At 36.4% G+C, this 18,567-nt stretch overlaps 1 protein-coding gene across 3 annotated transcripts in view; it reads left to right on the top strand.

Annotated features, from left to right (window-relative positions):
- The window catches only part of LOC134533142 (peroxidase-like), a 46,658-nt gene extending 32,163 nt beyond the window's left edge, over positions 1–14,495 (top strand). The window contains exons 8-14 of one of the 3 annotated variants that reach the window (XM_063370450.1): positions 1,065–1,262; positions 4,277–4,397; positions 5,627–5,783; positions 6,498–6,665; positions 9,134–9,332; positions 10,843–10,948; positions 13,542–14,495. In XM_063370450.1, the coding sequence (XP_063226520.1) occupies positions 1,065–1,262; positions 4,277–4,397; positions 5,627–5,783; positions 6,498–6,665; positions 9,134–9,332; positions 10,843–10,948; positions 13,542–13,629 (1,037 nt within the window). In that variant the 3' untranslated portion in view covers positions 13,630–14,495. Of the gene's footprint in view, positions 1–1,064; positions 1,263–4,276; positions 4,398–5,626; positions 5,784–6,497; positions 6,666–9,133; positions 9,333–10,842; positions 10,949–13,541 lie in introns of those variants that run through there. The other 2 variants (XM_063370449.1, XM_063370451.1) reach the window with 2 other exon arrangements.
- Positions 14,496–18,567: the final 4,072 nt, after the last annotated feature.

The raw sequence follows: 18,567 nt of genomic DNA, 5'->3' as shown, positions 1-18,567 counted from the left end.
TTTATCGAATCACAGGGTTCTACGTTGGGACGTCTCACAAGACAGCAGCCAATGAGTGGGTGACATTTGACCGAGTGTACGTAGAACTATGGAGTTCATCCTACAGGTCATTGAACCCGTTAATTTTTCCCGGTCGCTAAGAATAACATTTGTATATTTAGTGGACCGAAACACGAGTGTTTTGAGACGGACTTAATGTCAGTTTCGGAAACAGATATTACATACACACACACGCACACACACTAGAGTCTATCCTCGTGCGAATAATCGAACGGTGATATTTTTTTTAATCATGTAAAAAGTTATCATCAATCGTGAAATAGTTATCGATTGTAATAGTGCTACATATTAGTGTTGGTAGAAGTGGGTGATGGTAGAAATGGAAGCTCACCTTGTATTAGTTGCACTAAGTTGTGAAATTTTTTTTTTGTTTTATTGTTATACCTGCGGCTCCCATCATCGTAGAGAGTTGAAAAATAAACGCCAGTTTTTAATTCCATTCATATGATTTTAAACACAAAAAAAATTTTCCATCAAATTTGGTCCAATAGTTTTTACGTGATGCTTGAACAAACGAACATACAAACAAAGATACAGACACACTTATTTTATTTTATTGCTTAGTCAAAATCAGATAAGTCTGTTTTTCGTGATTATATAACAAAAAAAATAATAATATAAAAAATCAATAAAAAAAATTTTAAATGATAAAAATTATCGGTATAATGATACCAATTTTATATGATTTTACTGCGAGGTTTTTGCTAAAAGGGAATAAATTCATTAGATTATTTATTTTAATTAATATACATGATTATGCCTATATGTATATATAACAGGGAAAGTTCCTGTAACTGTTAATGATAATGATTAGAGACAAGACAAGAAATTAAAAGCAGGTTGCACGACTTCGTTTAAGCTTTTATTGGCAGTGCGTTCAAACATGAAATATTTCTGGCCTCAGGTCTGTTTTGAAGTTTGTTTTCCGATTAAAAATCGAAGGATCAGAAACCACCTAATCGAATGAGCGCAGACGGGGTAAAGGTTGACTCACCTTGCGACAGGAGACGATCGGACCAACCAGAACCCCAACCTGGCCGTCATGCAGACCGTGTTCCTGAGGGAGCACAACCGAGTGGCTGAGGAGCTGGCGTGCCTCAACCCTCACTGGGACGACGAGAGACTGTACCAGGAGGCCAGGAGGATAGTCATCGCTGAACACCAGCACATCACCTACCACGAGTACCTCCCGATAATACTTGGTACGTCTCGCGCGGCGAAACATCGACTGTATTTTTGACGTGACAACGTCTAATAAATCGATAAACGCCCGCTGCACGCACGAAAAAGTGTCCCGTTACGCACATTGTCCCGTTACGCTCATTGTACGCTTGCGCCGCATCTATCTCTCTTCCACTCGATTGGAACAACCATCGATTTTACTTTTTTGAGGCACATTAAACTTGAAACACTCCCATTCGTTTCCTACTTTTCCTTATCATCGTCCTATCCTTAACAGAATAACACAGATTGGAAGAAGTTAAATAGCAAACATGTATAAAAGTTATAGTTTGAATTAATGAGTGCAAATAAAAGTAAATGTATCAATTAAATTGTAGATTTCATTTCACTCCTTATTTGTATCCAAACAAAATAGTGATAATTCAATAAAAATGATTCAATTTTATTCATAAAAGTATGCAATCATTTCATCAATGTTTTGTTATGACGTTGTCACGTTAAACTATCGTCCGTAAACCGACTTTACAGACAACCAAGTTTATTTATTTTTTTAAGTACGCATCAAATGACATTGCACTGGAACGAACCTGTAAAGATTGTTGAAATACTAAACAGTGTTGCTTGCAGATACGCAATTACGTAACAAAGTCAAGGAATATTATTTAGCACGTGAATGTATTTAGTTAAGTATATACTCAATAAGAGGGTGTTCCCACAAAAGCTAAAAATTTGATGCCTTGAATTAAAGTATAATAGATAACTTAAAAATCACATTTATAACGTTTATTTCCCTCACTAGAACATTGAAATTACCTTAGACTGTAACAAATTAATCAAGGTCCATCATAACTTAAAAAAATATCACAACTTAGAAACACCATTACGCATTACTTCAACAATAACTGACACATGACTTGGCAATACAATTTAGAAAGTGTGTGTGGTACAAGCATTTAAATTAAATACGTGATAAATTTACGTATGTATGTATGCACAAAGGTTTAAGAAAATTACTAAAAATCTAAAATACAGAGCAAAATAACATATAACTTTATAAACTTAGAATATTTCCAAAAGCTATGATTTAGAGATTAAAAAATTACAGCTAAGGACCCTATTGCATCACAAACATATAGTTTAATAATATCAATATTTATAGATATGTAGTTCTGTTGATAAACCAGAGAAACATCTTATTACTCTTATAACAAAGATAAATTTTAAAAAATCTTATGAGTACCTAGGTAATGTGGTGCAACTGCAACGTGTGTCTGAATAATTTAAGCAGCTGAGAAACAGTTTGAAATTCCTACCATGTGTCACAAGTTATTTACTTGATTTACTTTACTTGATAGTGTGCTTCTTGTCAAGTAGCCTAAGTAGCATGTAGACGAACATGGGTGCTGGATAAAGACAAGGCTTAACTGGTGTCCATAAATTACTCTACATTAAAGTTATACTCTTGATAATATTACATCACGTTAGGTGATTATACTATTTAAGGCTCAGACTCACACGCCTAGTTAGTAGTACTGCGCCTGAAGTCGGATTGAGGAGCGATCGCCATATTGGATTGTGACGTCACGGCGGACATTTGGATGGCCGTGACTTTGAACTTTGACTATGGCCTTGACCTTTGGCCTTAGTCGCCATCTTGAATTTTGCGATTTTGAATTCGAATGCCCCACTCCCAGAACGTTGCTATTTTCGTTACGGCTGCCATCTTAAATGTCCATGATGTAAACGTTTCACTTTTAGTTACGGCCGTCATATTGAATTCTGATATCACGTCCGCCATCTTTGATCTGCTGTCACAACCATTTTTTTTTAATTTTGACAGCCGCCATCTTGTATTTCTTCTGATGTAGGCCATCTTGGATACCGCCATCTTTGTTTCTTCTGTTTTTTGGAGAACTCTTGGTGGAGGCCTCCAACAATCTTCAAAAAATACTAGTGAGGGTGTGCTTTTTACAGTAACAATGGCATTTATTTAACATATATTACACGGGCCTCGACGTGCAGCACCAATAGTTACACTTCTGATGATCTGAAAATATGCTGTTAGCTCCGCTAAGACGGCTTACTTATGCTAGGAACCCGGCTCCCTAGCTAAGCTGCGAACAAACTAGATGATACTTTAAAGCAATTAGAGCACAAGTCGGAAATACATTCAAACCTTTACCTTTCTGAGCTGATTCAAGATTATTATTATAAAACATTACTTATAATGTTATTAATAAAGGAAAAAGAAATCTAGAGATTACATTCGAGCCGCGTCCCTTATGTTAACGAGCGATCGTTCTAGCGCTGTGCTACTGAGCTCGTTGAAGTATTGCATGGTAAATATTTAAAAAAAAATTCTAAAGTTTTAAAATATCTAAATATCTGGCACTACAAATTGTATGTAAGTATTTATGAAGTGCTATATATTTAGATATTTTAAAACTTGAGATTTTTTTTACCATGACTATTTTAGTTTACCAAATAATTCCAGGGTAGTTTCACTATCAATTACTTACATTTAGCACAGCAATAGGTTTGGTATGGCCCCTAAAATTTACGAAAGTGAATTTATACGGTTTTATGTGCTACACGTAGGACCGCCATCTTGGATACACAGTAAAAAAAAACGAAAAAATACTTGAAAAAATACCAAAAACTGGCTTTGGGCCTGATTTTTGACAAGGAAGTTTATTAAAATACTGCACATCTTGTCAAGTTTTATTAAACAGCTAATACTATAAAGTATTCGTTTGTTTTTGTGGACTTCAGTTCGCGGCATCCACCCCAGATGATATCAAAGCGTTTGTTACGCATTTCCGTTCCTTGGCGTCTGCTATCACGTAATTACTCCAACCAAATGCCGTGTACCAAGAGTTAAGATGTTACACATAAAAAAATGTATTAACCAACTCAGGCGTGTGATACCAGGCCCTAACATCTAAATGGTACATAAACACGTCCTATTTCATTCTACGAGTATAACGTAATATCAAATTTGGGCGTTTTGACGTGAATTACATTACATTTCTAGGCACGAGAGCTTCGATCGCAATGAACTGCAGTTACGAAGAAATAGTGAATCCGTCCACTCTGAACAGCTTCGCGACGGCAGCATTCCGACATCAGCACTCCAACATAGTTGGTACCATGAGGTAATAAGGTACAGGTGTCAATACACATGGCTTCATTTTAACGTATTAAAGGGCTTATGGTTTTTAATTTGCAGTTCAATGTATAAAAAATGGTTTTGCGGTTCGAATTTATGCTATTTTGTTAGTCATAATTTTTTTTATTAAATATTTGTATATAGTGTTTTCCAGAAAGAAATTGTACCAGCATTTACAGTGAAATACTTGTTATTTATCACAAATACCAAATACACTTTTAGTTTAGTTTATTTACGTAAACTATTCTTTTTTTATTTACTAGTACGTATTAGAAATAAGGACGTGTAGGATGGTTTGCTTGCATTTTATTTCAACCTAAGTGAAGAAAAACCACACTTCATCTAACTCAAATCTTATCATAATTCGCTGTTTGAGTTTTAAGCGTATTTTGCTTATAGCTCTGATTTTTTGTTTCAAGTTTCACTTTGAGCAAAGTTGTGTTTATATTTGGTTGGTTTGTAAGCCAGCCCCAATAAATCATTTTGATTAAGGCAGTAAAGCATATTTAATCTAAAATATAAGTAAATAACGGTGGTAATTTTTACATATTTACATTCGTGTTCATTGTTACAGGTGTTTATAGGTAATCTGAATGATCTCCATTAATTTTAGTTGTTTTTAAATCGGGTTTATGGTTCCAAGCCTGTCAGTACTAGGTGGTACGATTATAGTCAGCTATTATACAAGTATCGGTGTATATTTAACTTTTTTCGGCAAGTATAACTTACCAAAGACGAATTGTGCCAAAAAAAATCATGTAAACATTTTTATTCATCCTCAAATTATAATGCAAAACGGACTTGTGTTCCAACAAACCTAACAGAATCATTATATTTAATAAGTCCCTTTGATAATTGAAATTATCTTTGATAATTGAAGTGTAGTCTATTTATTTGTTCAAATATTTATAATCGATTGGTTTGTGACAATACATTTTTTATAGTTTTTTTTTCATTTTAAGAAGTAAAATATCCCTGCTTTATATCTACACATCATATCAATTTTCACGTTTAAAATAAAACTAGTTCTCTTGATATTTGGCATATTATCCTTATATACTATTTGGGATGCTTAAAAAAAACTCATAAAACCCTTTGCCGCGGTAATGTCAGTTTTTATTGAGCTTGCACCATAAAATATATTTGTGAACATTTATGCTGTGACTAAATTTTGAAAAAAAAAAATGTTTTATAGCTGGCCTTGTTCTGTTGTAGGCTGTTCGATAAAAATATGAGGTTTGTAGAAGAGGTAAGACTCAGCGATCACTTCGAAAACGCAGGCAAAATCGAGCATGGGTGTATCTTCGATGAGCTGATACGAGGCATGACCACACAAGGGCAGAAAAGAAGTGACGGGAAATTCACTCCAGACGTAAGTTACACATCTTTAATTTCACTTAATTGGTGGCAGTTGAAATGTTTGAAGAAATGTATGTCATGCGTGTCAAGTACCTACTTTGTATCAATTTTATTTATATGATACTTCTAAGAATTTATTTTTTTAACTTTGCCAGTTAACGTTTCACACAAAAATTCTTTCGCTCCCAACACTAATTTAATTGTTCTTTGGGAATATCTTAGTTGAAGTGAACATTGGCCACTTCATCTTGGACAATCGATGTATAAAAAATAAAAAATTTTACCAAGGAAAAATTAAGGAAAATATATTCTTTATTGCGAATCTGTAACAAGAAAAAACCTAGCAGATGAATTTCGTTTGCTGTGTGTTTTGATTGTGTCCCTTATTTTATCTAATAAATAGAGACCTGCAAAATTCGCGGATTCAATGACCTCCAGGATGGACTCTACTACACTCTACACACTCGGGAAAATGCCACCAGTTCATTGTCTGCTAACTTGTGAGTCGTATCGACTGAGTGTCTGTGATTCGACACTTCTTTGAGCGAGGGTCTCTAAATGGCCCTCATTACTCCAGATTAACAGTGAACCAGTGGTAGAAGCAGCGCTAAGGTATAATTATCTGAATTGTAGCATATCACGAAATGAATCCGCGAATTTTGCAGGTCTCTACTAATGAAGTTACAACAGCTGTTGGCGTGTGCATGAGAAGACTGCGGTGTTCCAGATAAGACAGAACCTGTTCCGCAACGGAAGCCTGGGCCAGGACCTGCTGGCTATAGACATACACAGAGGGCGTGACCACGGCCTGCCTCCCTACAACGACTTCCGACAGCTCTGCGGTCTGCCGCGGGCGACGGAGTTCGCAGACTTCACAGACACCATTCCTTCCAAAGTGAGTGCACAACTAAAACAAAACACATACATGAGCGAGTCTTTTTAGCACTTGTTGTCAGTTATGTGCAACATCCAACCTCGGTAGCGAGCAAATCCACGAGTTCTCATTGTTGCAAATACGCTTGTAATACGAAATGCGGACACGAAATCTAAAGTATAATTTTTTTATATAATGATGAGCTTTATAACCATAAGCAAAATTTATTTTCAACAACATTTCTGGACGCGAATCACACGTGGTTTCCGCACCCGCCGCTAGAATTCGCGGCCGGAGCAGCTACGTCGACTATCGAATCATTCGATTTGCAGAGTAAAATTTTAAAATATATAACGCAACTTTTCCGATAAAAGATACAAAGACTTGAAAAATACTAAATCCCGGCCTTGACCTGATGTTCGACAAAGAATTTTATTGAAATACTATCCATTTTTTTAAATTCACTAAGCAGTTAATACTTTAAAGTTGCCATTTGTGTTTGTGAACTTTGGTTCCCGCCATGCACCACAGATGGCAGCACCATGGTTGTTACAATTCCGTCGCATTCACGAAATTACTCACACAAAATGGCGTACACCGAGAGCTACAATGTTACACATGTAAATGGGTACGTGGCCGCAACGCGCGTCAAAAGTGAAACTTCACACTTCAATAACCTGCTTGAACTATGAACCAAACATTCTGTAATTTTACTTGTAAGGTTAAACTTAACAATGTAGTACCTAGTTGCTTGGCCCGTTGTTTGTAGCCGCGAAAAAAGGGCGAATATTACACCGAAGCGACGTTTCGGTCACCCTTGTAATCGCCATCTTCAGGGTACCAGTCACCTACTTAGTCATTGACCGAGCTAGAACCCACAAGCCAAGCAACTTCAGACAATGGCAACGATAGTCTGTGATCCTTAGCAATAAAGCTTACAGTCAAAATAACATTCTTGGACGTTTCGGAAATGCAGAACTATACCATCGCTTCACTAACGACTGCCCGAGAGAGAGAGAGAGAGAGAGAGAGAGAGAGAGAGAGAGAGAGAGAGAGGAATAGGGCGCACAATATCGTTCGTTCCCCGGTATACCATTGAGCGTCTCACTCTTTTAAGCTTTGCTGAGTCAATGATTGAAGATACTTAAGTTAAGTTCTGTACTCAACAAACTTCCTGAATGTTAGAACAGGGACGACAATAAGCTGGGTTGGAAGTAACGCATAACGATTTCTCCCACACCTGGGTCTGTTTCAAACTATGGCTCAGAATGTACGATACAAGGTCACTATGTACCTGTTATGATAACATTTACCTTGTAAATGTATTAAATAGCTGTACTGTTGTCCTTTATGCGATCATTTTTCTCAGATCACGCATGAATGTTTTGTAATTTTAGAATGACTTTCTTTGTAAACTAGTTGTCAGAATACGTACTTTTAACTCTTGAAAAATAACAAGTGTAAATCGTACAACACATTCCTGTTGAATTTACGGGGGGGGGGGGGGAGTTTATTTTAACAATAAATTATTTTTGTATCTAAAATTTTGTGCTAAACAAGAAGTTACAGCATCCATTTTGTATTTGCCACAGCAATGCGAAGGAAAATGTAGAAGCGTAGCATTACAATGAATTATTTTGGCCACTAGTTCCCAAATACATTCCTGTAAAACCTTAATTTTAATTATTTGCCCTGTGTTTAATTTTTGACATATGCTAATGAAAATAATGTAGATCTGTTCATCAAACCATTTTTTACCATCAAAATATGGTTAATTGTTTGTGTCTCAAAAAATTTCGTGCTTTGAGTACTACAACTAAGTAACTACAAAATTGGGAATATGTGATAAAATGCACAGAAATGTTTCAAACATGTTTAGTTCAAAACATGCGACAACTTAACATTCAGCAATGGGGTTAAAACTAAAGTCACTGAAGTCCTCACATTCACTTTAAAAAAATGTATAAACATTATATTTATCTTTAAAAAAACAGATGTGTAGTTGCTTAGTTGTAGTACTCACCACGTGAAGTATTTAAGCCCAGACTCATTTTATAAATTATAAAAAAAGGGATTGGGAAATTAAAACAAAAACAAATTGGTTGTCTGTAAAGTAGGTTTACGGACTATACTTTAACGTGACAACGTCAAAGCAAAACATTGATGAAATGTTTACATACTTTTATGAATAAAATTGAATCATATTTATTTTAATAATAAAAGAATAAATACTTGAAATTATACTAGTAATCAGATTTTTAAAATGCAAGAATAATATTAACCTTTATTGCCGAAATTGTTGTTGTAATAAGCAATGAAAACCACATTAACTTTTCACTTCACTTTATAAACAGTCGAGTGGAAGAGAGATAGATGCGGCGCAAGAGTACAATGAGCGTAACGGGACACTTTTTTCCGTGCGTGCAGCCGGCGTTCGTCGATTAATTAGACGTTGTCACGTCAAAACTGATGTTTTGTTTGGTGCGCAGAGCGTGGACGGACTGGCGCGAGAGTACGAGCACCCGGACGACGTGGACTTGATGGTGGGAGGGATGCTGGAGACCCCTGTACCCGGCGCGACCGCGGGACCCACCTTCGTGTGCATCATGGTCGAGCAGTTCTCCCGCTCGCGAGCTGGCGACAGATACTTCTACGACAACCCGCACCAGATCTACCCGTTCACCGAGTGTGAGCTGAGCTTCTTGGCCACAGCCCGCTTCGAACCCCGACCGTTCACTAATTCATTAGCGTGCGCACTAATTAGTTTAGGAATCGCAGTACGTACTTCCTTTCATGACAAAATTATCTACTTTTTTCCCTATACGCCAGTGGTTCTCAAACTTTTTAAAGACGGTGCGCATTTAAAATACTACAGATGATTTCACTCGTACCATACACAAATAGTTATGTACTGGATTAAATCACCGATTTAACGGAACCTCTAGAGTTGATCGAAAGGATGTGTAAGAAAACATCTGTACGTCCGTAATGAAATGGTATAACAGTGTAACTGCATTTAATTTTGTATCTGGACACTTATTTCTTGAGAGTAGCACTGGGCGCACACGAAAATCTTCTATGGCGCACAATTTGCGAACCCCTGCTCTAAGCTATCGGAAATCTCATCTGGATTGGCAAACTGTTCAGCGGTCCTTCCAGAATGTGTGATCCGTAACTTAAGCCCCCGTCATTGTCTTCTAGCTTACACCGTCAAATGTAGCGAAGAGTTGCAGTTTTAAGACACTTAACTCGTGTTGACAGAGTACCCGAGTGGGAATTCCGGTACGGCCATTCTGATTTTAGGTTTCCTGCGGTTTCCCGAAAACAGATCATGGAACAACTTCTTTTCAAAATGTCCCTCATGCGTGTCGCGTCATACGGTATCAACGAGATGTGAAGCCCAACACGAAAGTATCCAAATTCCTTCAAAGATGCCCATACCCAGCTAGGCCAGCACATTCCTCAGTTTTGTCCTCAGAGCATAATCTTCGTCATCTTCGTCCTCAAGGTCCGATGAAGCAATAAGCCACGGCAGTTGAGAGCTCGTGTCACTGGCCTCTCACCAATTCGGATAATCCAATACCCAGTGAGGGCATACCTGGATTTTCAACAAGTGACTGGCGCTGCCGTGAGGCAGTGGGCTTTCTCTGGGTACACACGCTTCCTCGACCCATTCATTACGCCACTGGTTGATTCTCATTACCTAACACCGTCTCTAACGACCCCCATGTCCGCAATATGTTAGTCTTGATTCATTTAAATCAGACAGTAAATCGGTCTAAAAATAGATCAGCATTGTTTACTTCCAGCTCTGGGATCAAAAGTACAATTTTTCACCTCGGGAAAAGGCACATTCAAATTTGGTTCCTTTTATATCACTCCGTTCCCTCCCCACATGTTTACCATCTGCATAAGGTGAGAACGTTAGTATTATGAAAACCAATTATTAAAGATGCTACGGTCATCGATTGTCTTCTTTGCGCTGTCTCTTCATCCATTCTAACAGTTTCACTATTGGATCAGTAGAATGCAAGTGCTCATTAGATAATCTTTCGTTCTGTCTTGTCTCCATCACAAATTTGTAATTAAAATTGGCCAAGCCACTGGCCAGGTTGGTCAAAACATCGATTATCGATTATTATCTCCCACTCGTCAGCAGCGCACGAGAAACGTATTGAGGTTGTTATGTTTGTTTCAGGCCAGTTAGCTGAGATAAAGAAGGCAAGCGTGTCTCGCCTCTTATGTGACAACTCTGACTCCATAGAGAAGATGCAACCTGGAGGATTTTATAGAAAGAGTTTTGTGTAAGTAATCGAACAATTTGAACGTGTAAAATGCAGTCCAAGTGATATAAGGCAATGGTTTTATAGCATATTTTGTGGTCCCTGGCTTTTCACGGGTATAAGAAGATTTTAGCCGGGTCTGATTTCTTTTAAGAAACATTATAGAAAACGTATAACAATAAGACTCGCATATTCAAATTTATATCACTGTTCATCGCAATGTACTATTGCCCTGCTGTCATTAAGCAGTCTGGATACAGAACGGTATTTGACACACGTGAATAGGGAAACAGCGGACGGTGCCGTGGAGATTAATTACACTTTTTTTTAAGTTTAAATACACAATAATGTAAATTTTGTAGTTTTTTCCTAGTTTATGTTACTAATATTTAAATATAAATAGTATTTTTAATAAAATATAACCTATATTCATCTTATTAATTTTGGCTTTATTGCAAAAACAATTTTAACCGATCCAGTAAAATTAGACATTACTTCTTACTAACCAACTAACACTTGGATAACGACTGCTAAAAAAATAATTTATTTTAAGCATATTAAGCATATTAATGGCCATAGTCTATAAAACTTAAGCAACTAGACTTTCACAGTGATGACAGAACGCTTTCCTCTTAAATTTTGTTACAGCAATAAATACATAACTAAATAAAACATCCTTGGTTTACAAGTTTGAAATAGATTATGCAAAACATTCTTTAAGGGAGTAATTTCCCAGTAAAATGTAAGGGAAAAACTGCACTCTTAACAACTTAAGGTTGGGAAATTCGTATTAACTTTGGTTTAAGGTTCGGTCTTAGTCACGATGTTGGTTATTTAATTTTCTTGTTAATAGTTTTTTTATGAAGTTTAATCCCTTAAATTCATCAGGAAAGCTCTCTTTTGTTTGTAACTTGGTTCGAGTTTGTCACCTTATATTTGCAAAACGGTATTTGCGAACTGTAAATATTCATGCAAGTTATCTTATACTGTTAAAAATTTTCACCTTAAATTTACGATGAACGTTGGTAACAAATTATCCAGGGATCTTCTTAAATTTACGGCTATCTTCGTAAATTTACGGACGCTGAGTTTACTTACTTTAAACATGAGTCTAAAAGAATATTCTTGGTTTATAAATGCAACATTCAAAAAATGGTTAAGAATGCAATAAGAATAATCTTCTTTTTGTCCAAGTGTGTGTAGTCACGTTTTTTTATTATAGAAAGTAACATACAACTCGGAAGTCGAAATAGAACGTAGTTTCTAAGAAGATTCAGTTGTTTGAAATAACGAAGAACCCTTTCGTTTATTTGAGTTAAATTCTTCGTTGAAAAGTCCGTAAATTTACTGTACTTTCTAACAGTGTTGTTACGAAACACTTGCGTGACTTTCTTTCCACGGCTATTAGATAACACATGGTTAGTATCTGGTGAAAACATTTTTTGAATAAAACAACAAAAAGAAAAGCGCTATCAAATTAAATTCATAGGAATACCCCTTTAATAGTAGTGATTACAATAACACTAAATAACCAAAATAAATTGTGAGGTTCAAACCTTAACTTATTGCCATGTTATTGTGAAAGACGTCAATAGTAATCACAGTGAAAATTAGGGTGATTTTTTTAAGGAATTGAGCTAATATAATAGATAGGTGAGATTTTGATGGGGGGGGGGGGGAACGTGAGCGAGAATTTCAGTACTCGCTAAAGATGTGTAACATCTAACCTCAGTAACGAGAAAAAATTCGTGTTTTCTCATGTTGTAAATACACGTATAATACTAAACTGGGAAACGAAATTTAGCCTAGAATTATTCAAAATAATGCCGAGCGTGATAAATATAATCAAAATGGTTTTTCAACTACACATATTGGCGTGAATCACATGTAGTTTCCGCACCCACCGCTATAATTCGTTGCCGGAGCAGCTACGTTGACCATCGAATGATTTGATTAGCAGACCGAAATTTATTAAACTATACAATGAAACGGCTCCCTGTGAAAGCGGGGAAGAAAAAAAAGACTTCCAAAAAATACTAAACGCTGGCTTTGAACCTGAATTCAGACAAGAATTTTATTAGAAAATACTGCCCATCTTGTTAAAATTCACTATACTGTTAGTAGTATGACTTGGCTTTCTGAAATTTGGTTCGCGCCATCCTCCACAGATGTCAGCAGCACTGCAGGGGCGCAACAACTAAATTTCCAAAGGAGGGACAATATACCTTTTTATAAAGAATAATCAATCCCCCCTATTGAAGCGGGGGGATCGGGGGGGTCCTCCCCCGAGAAAATTTGTATTTCAAGGTGGAAAATGGTGCTATTTAAGCAGTTTTATTATCTAAAAATTGATTACACAGCACTTTCTTTGCCCCCGTTTGCCCCCACTTCAAGGTTTTAGAGGGGGTGATACCCTTGCCCCCCCTGTTGTTGCGCCCCTGAGCAGCAGCCACCATGTTAACACATTTACCGTCGTATCCAGTGCCGTACGCCGAGAGCTAAGATGTTACCACATCAGAAAATGTCTCCGAGACGTGCGCAGTCCGCTTTGAAACACACACACAAGGATGAAACTGATCCCAGCCTCCAGTCATGCTGTCTTGTCTGTTTCCAGCAACAAGCCGGTACCGTGCTGCCGTCTGCCAGCGGTGGACCTAAGCAAGTGGAAGGAGCATGACGAGAGCGACTTCCCGATTGCGTAGCTGCAGTGTACGCTACATCTTGCGTCTCAAGAGGAAAACTGTTTTCTCTCTCTCTATCTCTCTCTCTCTCTCTCTCTCTATCTCTCTCTCTCTCTCTCTCTCCTCGACACCACTTCGTATTCAGTGCAAATCACTGGCAAGAGTTGCTACAGTGGGAGAACGTACCATCATCTTGGATAATGTGGTAAACCGTCAAACGCGTTTTCGCACTTCGAAGCGTGTGTCTGGAGTTGTATCAAGTACCAGTACCTCATTAAAACATTTATTTTTTTAGTTATTTTTTTTATGAAATTAAAATATTTATTTACCGAGTAAACTAAAAAAGTTATTGCACTATTATCAAATGAAACGAAGTTGATATCAATAATTACATGTGTGTATGTTAAAGCTCAAAGAAGTCAATGCAGTTATGTAACATGTAGCCTACTTAAATATTAAAATGATATGATCAACTTAACTAATTTTGTGCTGTTCTTATGTTTAACATCTACGTCAAATAATGCCTGAAGTAAAGATGAATGTTACCATTTGTTTTTTATAGAAAAATCTCACAAAATTTAAAAATATATATATTTATTAAAGCTTGCTTGGTACATGCAGATACATCGGCAATGAACGACATGAGCTAAAAAGATTGTTAGTTTTTATTATACTTCGTTTTTTAAAATAAATTTACGGCCAAAGTTACTACTTTGCTGTTCATTTGTTTCATGCGAAAGATGACGCAAAATCATTTAACATTTTTCAATAAAAATTTTTAATATATCTTCTTAAGGAAGCAAAGATAACCTCATACCCTCAAAGAGAAATTCATTACAGTTGCATTAATGTTTCCATTAATGATTTTTCTCATTTAGCATACTTTAATCATTAAAATTGTTTAATATAATAACTGGATTAGGCTATGTGTTCAAAACTATAATTATATTAGTAGTAAAAAAGAGACGGGGTGTTAATTAATCTTCAGATTTCAGACAACAAAGTTTAAATAGATAAAATAAAACTCTTGAAAATTAAATAATATAAACCTTAATACGTAATAATTTATGAATCAGATTAAAGGGCATTTTTTTAAAATGTTCATAGTTGCAGATAATTTTTAAGTATTAAGAAATTTATATTATTACGAAAATTCAGTTCTTAATAATTTGGAAGTTAAATATATGTCTTAGTAGATAAATTTATACTATATACTTATTTACTAATGTCTGAAAGCAACAACATATTTTCATCCAATTTATTCAATTTTAAAAATTGACTGATATCAGATAAAATTGCTATGAGTTGAAAAAATTATGTATAAAATGGTTCAAACGCCTTATTTACTTTACAATACGTATTTTGGTTACGGATGGTTGAAAATCTTTGGAATCAAACATGGAAATAAAACGTTATGAGACTGAGCAGCCCTGTTATAAATTCAACAAACACTTTTTTAACGAATAATTTATGAAACAGTTGGAACGTATAATAAGTCCGAAAAGGGAACTTGGATTAAAACAGTTTGAGAAGTTTTAATGATTTAATAGAAATGATAAACTGCAAAGTTGTTTCCATTCAAGGTAGTAAACAAAACGTTAGTTATTTGTAGCAACTGTTTTGGCTAAAAAATACTTTAGAAATTTATTAGTTATTTCCAGAAGAATCGCGGACTTGCTGTAAAGAAACAGCAGCGTTTCTAATTGGTCCGTTCAAGAGACGTACACGATTATTTCACCGGACAGTCAGTAAGGTAATAAATTTTCAGGCATAAACAAAGCGTGTTAGAACCTTTACCTAACCTAAAGTAGAATTTTTTGACAATAAACCAACAGCCCTAAATAGCTTGTTAAATAACTATTTTCCATATCACATTCAGAAAAAGTGGTTTGATTTGATATTTTGACGCACTTTTGGGATAGACTCATGTTTGCAAGTCGAGACATGCCAGAGGGTGAGATAAAACCCACGACCCTTGTTCCAAAAGTACGGAATGTCACTGATAACAGCTAGAGAAGCCCCTGACACCAATCAATTTCTGAACGAAATCCTGCAAGTAAGGTCTATTTGCTAACAACATTCAGGTTTTAGTATTAAATTAAAACAGAAAGTCTGAATAAATGTGTTCCACATGGATAGTTTAAATTTTTGGATAATTGTTGGCAAACACGTGTGGATTTCTTTTACAATTTAGTTAACTTTAATTTAATGCAATTTAACTGTTTGTAAGTTACTATAAAACGGCTTCCTCTGCCACGGCAGTATGTTGTTGCTACAAACATACATTTTACCTAAATGCGATCCACTGCAAAAAATATGCTGCTGCAAACAAGTCAGCTACTTTTGCTATAAAAACATTTTTTATCATACCAAATTATTGAAATCTGAATGAAATAATAAATTTTATTAACTAAAGTAAAACGATACCAGTAATCATATGACTGGTTATGTTACTATTGATTAAAAAAATGTATTTATTTAATTTATTTTTCTTGCAATACATACGTTTGATTAGGAAATTCTTAAGAAAATAAATAATCTTTGCAACAAGCCAACAATAAATTAACGGTATCGCATACAGGTCATTCAGGATTAGTATGACGTCTTGAGGATAACAGTCTATGAAAAAAAATGACAAAGGCTCTAGAAAACACAGTGCCATGAAGTCTAGCCTGTTGATTACATAATCTATTAAACTAAAGTAAACCGTACTTGACATAAAGGCCTGTGATTGCGGCCACCTTGTGAAATTTATCTGCTTGGTCCTCGCCACGTTAATTATTTTTCATGGACACTTGTTTCATTTAGTGGAACAAAATTCGGGCATCGTCCTTACGAAGACTGTTGCAGGGAGCCCGCTAAGTGAGAAACGCGTATGTTTTTATTTTCTTACTACGAAACGAAGATGAAAGATAAGTGCCGATTGGTTGGAGCACTGCAAACGGTGAATAAACCCACCCAAAAAAAAAAAAAAAAAAAAAAAGATCGAGGCAATTGCGGTCGCCAAAAGGTGGTTTTTAACCTACCTCTTACGAAAACAGAGCCACAGCTGCCGGCTTGAATACTCTGCAAAAATATTTTTTTTTTTTTGTAAAATTACACCTTCGTTTTAAGTGGTTTTTTTTTTCGTATTGAAGCGGTTGTTTCACGACTAAACATTACCCCCGAAAACTCGCCTTTCAGCCATTTTTTAATCTTTTAAAAATACAGTTTAAATCTTAATCCGAAATCCCAAGTACTTTTCGTACATGAGCGAATTATTAAATGCTTTTTCCGTTAGGACACCCCAGTCGGGTATCACTTGATGTAAGCTTTTGGACGTACGCCATTGCTAAGCACACGCATGTCTGTAGAAGAAAACTACAAAAAAAAGACGAAAACATTTTTCTTTGTTTTTCTTTGTTTGGTGACCATATATCCTGTTTACAACAGCAAATTTTTTTCTTAATTTGTGTTTTTGTCTTTTGGGTGTTTTTTTTTTTTGTAGTTTTCTTTTACAGTCATGCGTGTGCTTAGCAATGGCGTATGCCCAGAAGGTTACATCAAGTCATGCACTCCCGTTGCACAGATATTTCAAAGACGATACCAGTCGGGTGTGTTGAGTGTTGTCCCTGGAGCGGGTGCGCCCCGGGCAGACTGAGACCGCCGGCGCGGAAGTCGTTCCGCGGGCCGCCGGCGGGGCGGGCAGACGCCTCGTCGTCCTCCCAGGCGCCCACGCCTCGCCGCATTGTCGGCGACCAGACAGCGTGTCGCGGCGACTGCCGGCCGCGCCCTCCGCTGCCTCCAGCGGGGACACAGAGACGTCGCTCCCGCGCCGGCGACACGTGTAGTCCGTCTTCCATCGAGTGTTTCTTTCATTTCTTTTCTTTTCAGCTGGGGATCGTGATTCGACATTGTGCCTAAAATGTTATAAAAAAAAAAGCAGAAACAGATTAGAGGTATTATCAAAAACAACAAATTGCCAAAAGAGGCGCTAAAAAAATGACAGTGAACGGTTGCGAGAGTACAGCCCGTGGAAACAGGCATTTTTTTTTTCCTCATTTGAGACCATACCCGCATCCTAACTATTCTCAATTATCATCCCTTGTTCAATAAAAAAAGAAATAACAATTGTTATATATATATAATAAGCAAGATGTTTCACTTTAGTCTCGCTTGGACTCTACGCACACATATTTTTTTTTTTTCCATCTCCTTATTTATTTTATATATTAATTTGGAAAAAGAAGTTGAGTAAAATTTTGGCATTTATCGTGCCGAACGTAAGGCGAAACTAATAATTTTTTTACGTAATGAGAATTGCGGTTGTGGAGTTGTGATAGATGCCACCTTAAACACGAGTTCATTAGTGCAAGTTAATGCATTTCTTAATCGCTGTCATTCCTCTAATTTGCTTCACAACTTGAAATGCTTTGTAGTTGTCAGTATGAGATTCATTTTACGCTTTTAAAAAAAAATTAGCTACAAATAAAATTGAAATGATGAACTTCCGTGAGTTAGTGGTCGCGTAATTTTGAGATTAAATGATTCTTCCATTTTACTCTGTTCAGTAACAAATGGGTACGTATCAGGCTTAACCCTACATGAAAGATTTAATTGTATACTAATGCCTGACACATGTAACACTTAGTGACTGTTTGAAACTGCCTTCATAAGAGACATACCTATATCATCGCGGAAGGTTAGGTATTGTGCAAGAGTGTAGAAACTCCCTCTATCCCCAACCCCCTTTTACTATTCTAGGAAACACCACGCAAGCAAACATACGACTAATCTACGATCACTGGTTATTACTTAATAACACGTGTGGTTGCTTTCAGTTGGTCGATGTTTCCTTGGTAACGTGTTTCAAAAATGATCTCATCGAAGTCGTGAAGTTCAGCTGGATGCCTGATAATCAGATGTGAGAATTAAACTGGGTGCACAGTAACAGTAGGTCGTGCCCACAAAATTTGACCG

Source organism: Bacillus rossius, chromosome 6, assembly GCF_032445375.1.
Source record: "Bacillus rossius redtenbacheri isolate Brsri chromosome 6, Brsri_v3, whole genome shotgun sequence".
Taxonomy (NCBI): domain Eukaryota; kingdom Metazoa; phylum Arthropoda; class Insecta; order Phasmatodea; family Bacillidae; genus Bacillus; species Bacillus rossius.
The sequence above is the reverse complement of the archived record's forward strand: the minus strand, read 5'-3'. Positions and strand labels throughout refer to the sequence as shown.